General features: G+C 47.8%; 1 protein-coding gene across 1 annotated transcript in view; it reads left to right on the forward strand.

The window, feature by feature from the left end:
• Positions 1–1160: 1160 nt before the first annotated feature.
• LOC120836302 (beta-hexosaminidase subunit beta) overlaps positions 1161–2572 on the forward strand; it is a 207811-nt gene continuing 206399 nt past the window's right edge. Inside the window, exon 1 of the mRNA XM_042291041.1 lies at positions 1161–1553. Within this exon, the coding sequence (XP_042146975.1) occupies positions 1461–1553 (93 nt within the window). The 5' untranslated portion in view covers positions 1161–1460. The remainder of the gene's footprint in view (positions 1554–2572) is intronic.

Consider the following 2572-nt stretch of genomic DNA (forward strand, 5'->3'; position numbering starts at 1 on the left):
AAGCAGAAGGATACAACCTTTGCCACGTTAGGTCCTTTTGGGGCACCCCTTCTCCGAGGGAGGGCGTCAACCTCATCCAAAATGCATCGTTCCCTCTCATCTCATACATCATCTCATCCCACATTTCTGACTAGCGTAAGCATTTCCGGAGGCTTGAGGCTTGTCTCACACGCAAACTTGAGTCCTTTCTCCAGAATCTTCGCCACCTCTTCAGGTACGTTGGTGTCACCCACAATTATCACGTCATATACGCCCCTCTTTGCTCTCTTAGACGGCTTCGGTACCGACAGAAGTAGTTGTCACCATAGAAATTCCGTGTTCTGACTAGCCTGGCTTCGACACTCTTTGACCTTCCACTCAGCCACCCGAAGCGTTTTTTTCATATCGGAGTGCTTTGAAGGCACGTGTGTCAGCGCTCCATCGACAGCCCTGTTTGGCTCTGAGGTAGCGTTTTTAAAATCTTTCGTAAAGTAGATATAGTAGATAGACAAGCACTGATTGGATGATGTCGCATTTCTGTCGTACATGTCGTGATTTCACGGTGTATATATATGTATGTTTCCCGAGAATAAACTTCAGTCGCGAGTAGAGCTCTGTGTTGTTCGTTTCGTTTACTTGTCGGTTGTTTTTAAGCGCTTTTACCCACAGAATTATGGATCACCAACTAGCCCAAGTGCATACTCTTCTACAGTTTAACTAACTATCATCACTCGTTACATATTCGAAAATTAACAAAAAGACATTACTCGTTCATTCTCGTAGAAAAGTAACTACAGCATATAAACTAACGCTTCTAAGGCACTTTAGACGACCCGCAAAAAGGTGGTTGCACCTTTGTAATAAATTTCAGGGCGATACGTTGAGAAACCGATTTTTGCGTGCCATCTAAAGTGCCCTAGAAGCGTTGGTTTACATGCAGTAAACGTTTCTTTGTTACCGAAAGAAGTAACTATAATACAAGGAACGCGGTACATTCGGTTTCCCGACATCTTCCTCAACATGATATATGATCGCAGATAATGTGTATCCCTCGTGTTGACGGACAAAGTTGTCTCAGTGTGATTACGCAAGCAAAGAGAACCTCGTCACCCGAAAGTAGAGGCTTGTTTATCTCTCTACCTGCAGCTGCCGTTGAATCGAACAAGGCGTCCGCGTGATAAGGGCCACCGCAATCAGCGGCCGGGAAGAGCGGCGCCTTCGCGGACCTCGCCTCTGCAGTCTGCTTCCGACTCGCCAGACTGGCCTGGGTGCTTGTGCGAACCGGACGAGAGCTATAACAGAACGGGATTTGGGAAACTGGTTCGCAATTAGTACCGCGAACTCCCCTCGCCTGCGCTGCCAGGGAACGACCCTTCGGCGACGCTGTGGGGGCAGGGGCGAAAGCCTGCGTCTCGGTCCTCTGACACAGTCGGCTCGCCGTCGCGGAGGCAGGTTGACGTCGCCACCGTTCAGCTCTCGCCATGGGGCCCTCGTTGAAGCTGGTGATCTTGCTCGCTCCCGTGCTCGTCGCGTACGCCTTCATCACCTACATCGAGGTGCGGCTGCCGTTAAAGGTGAGACCACAATCGCTGCGAGTTAGTATCAGCGTCTTTGAAGCTCTACGAGAATGATAATATTGTTCGAAATAATCTGCGGCTCAGCCAGTTTCAAGGGTGAATTGAGTACACAGTATCAAAAACGATGACATTGAGGATAAATTTTCGAAGTGATATATCGGGTCTCTGCTCTCTACACGACGCTCATTCGAGATAACTCCAGATTACACTCGAAAGTGTGAAGGCATTGAATGGGTCGAAATTAGCGATCACTGGGGAACGAAAGAAACACCGTTCCCATAATTCCTTGAGTGCGGGCTGGGGAGCTTCGGGATTTTGAAAATAGTCTCTCTGCCTCTTCCTCTCGCACCCGATCACAGTCGTCCTATCTCGATTTGACGCTCGGATCCATATCTTTGTTGGCGTTGTCAACGATTCACAGGATTTCGTCATCGAGATTTGCGACCCCCCCCCTCCCCCCCCCCCCCCCCCCCCCCCAGGGGCGTAAATGCCACTCATACAGTGGACCCGAGTACTGCGTGAGCATTCCATTTGGGCTCGTAACAATCAACGCTTCAACACGCATTCGGGTGTCGAGGCATCGTGGTGCACTGGGACGACGGGAAGAGCCAATTGAACAGGCAAATTTGGACACGCGTGTAAAAAAATTAAATTTACGCGAAATATGTATATATATATATATACTTTTTTTTTTCGAGCTATATTGACGGCGTGGAGACGGGATTTAGTCGGCAGTCACCTCCTTTCCACTTGTTTTCTCTCGGCATTTCGGGAGCGTGGAGGAGAGGTGAATCGTCTTCACCTTCGCGTTGAGGTGGAAAGACCGAAAGACCAAGATGGTCATTCCGGAATGACCCGTGACGTCAAGGTCTTTGCACGCAGACTTCCAAATAAATCTCTCGCCGTCAATATTACTCTAATTTTTTTTCGCGTAAAATTAACTTTTTGCACAAGCGTTTCAATTAGATTCTTAAAAATAATTTTATTTTTTTATTTTTTAGGTTTTTTTTTTAACA

The sequence above is a fragment of the Ixodes scapularis genome, unplaced genomic scaffold (assembly GCF_016920785.2).
Source record: "Ixodes scapularis isolate PalLabHiFi unplaced genomic scaffold, ASM1692078v2 PGA_scaffold1__304_contigs__length_218370807, whole genome shotgun sequence".
NCBI lineage: Eukaryota > Metazoa > Arthropoda > Arachnida > Ixodida > Ixodidae > Ixodes > Ixodes scapularis.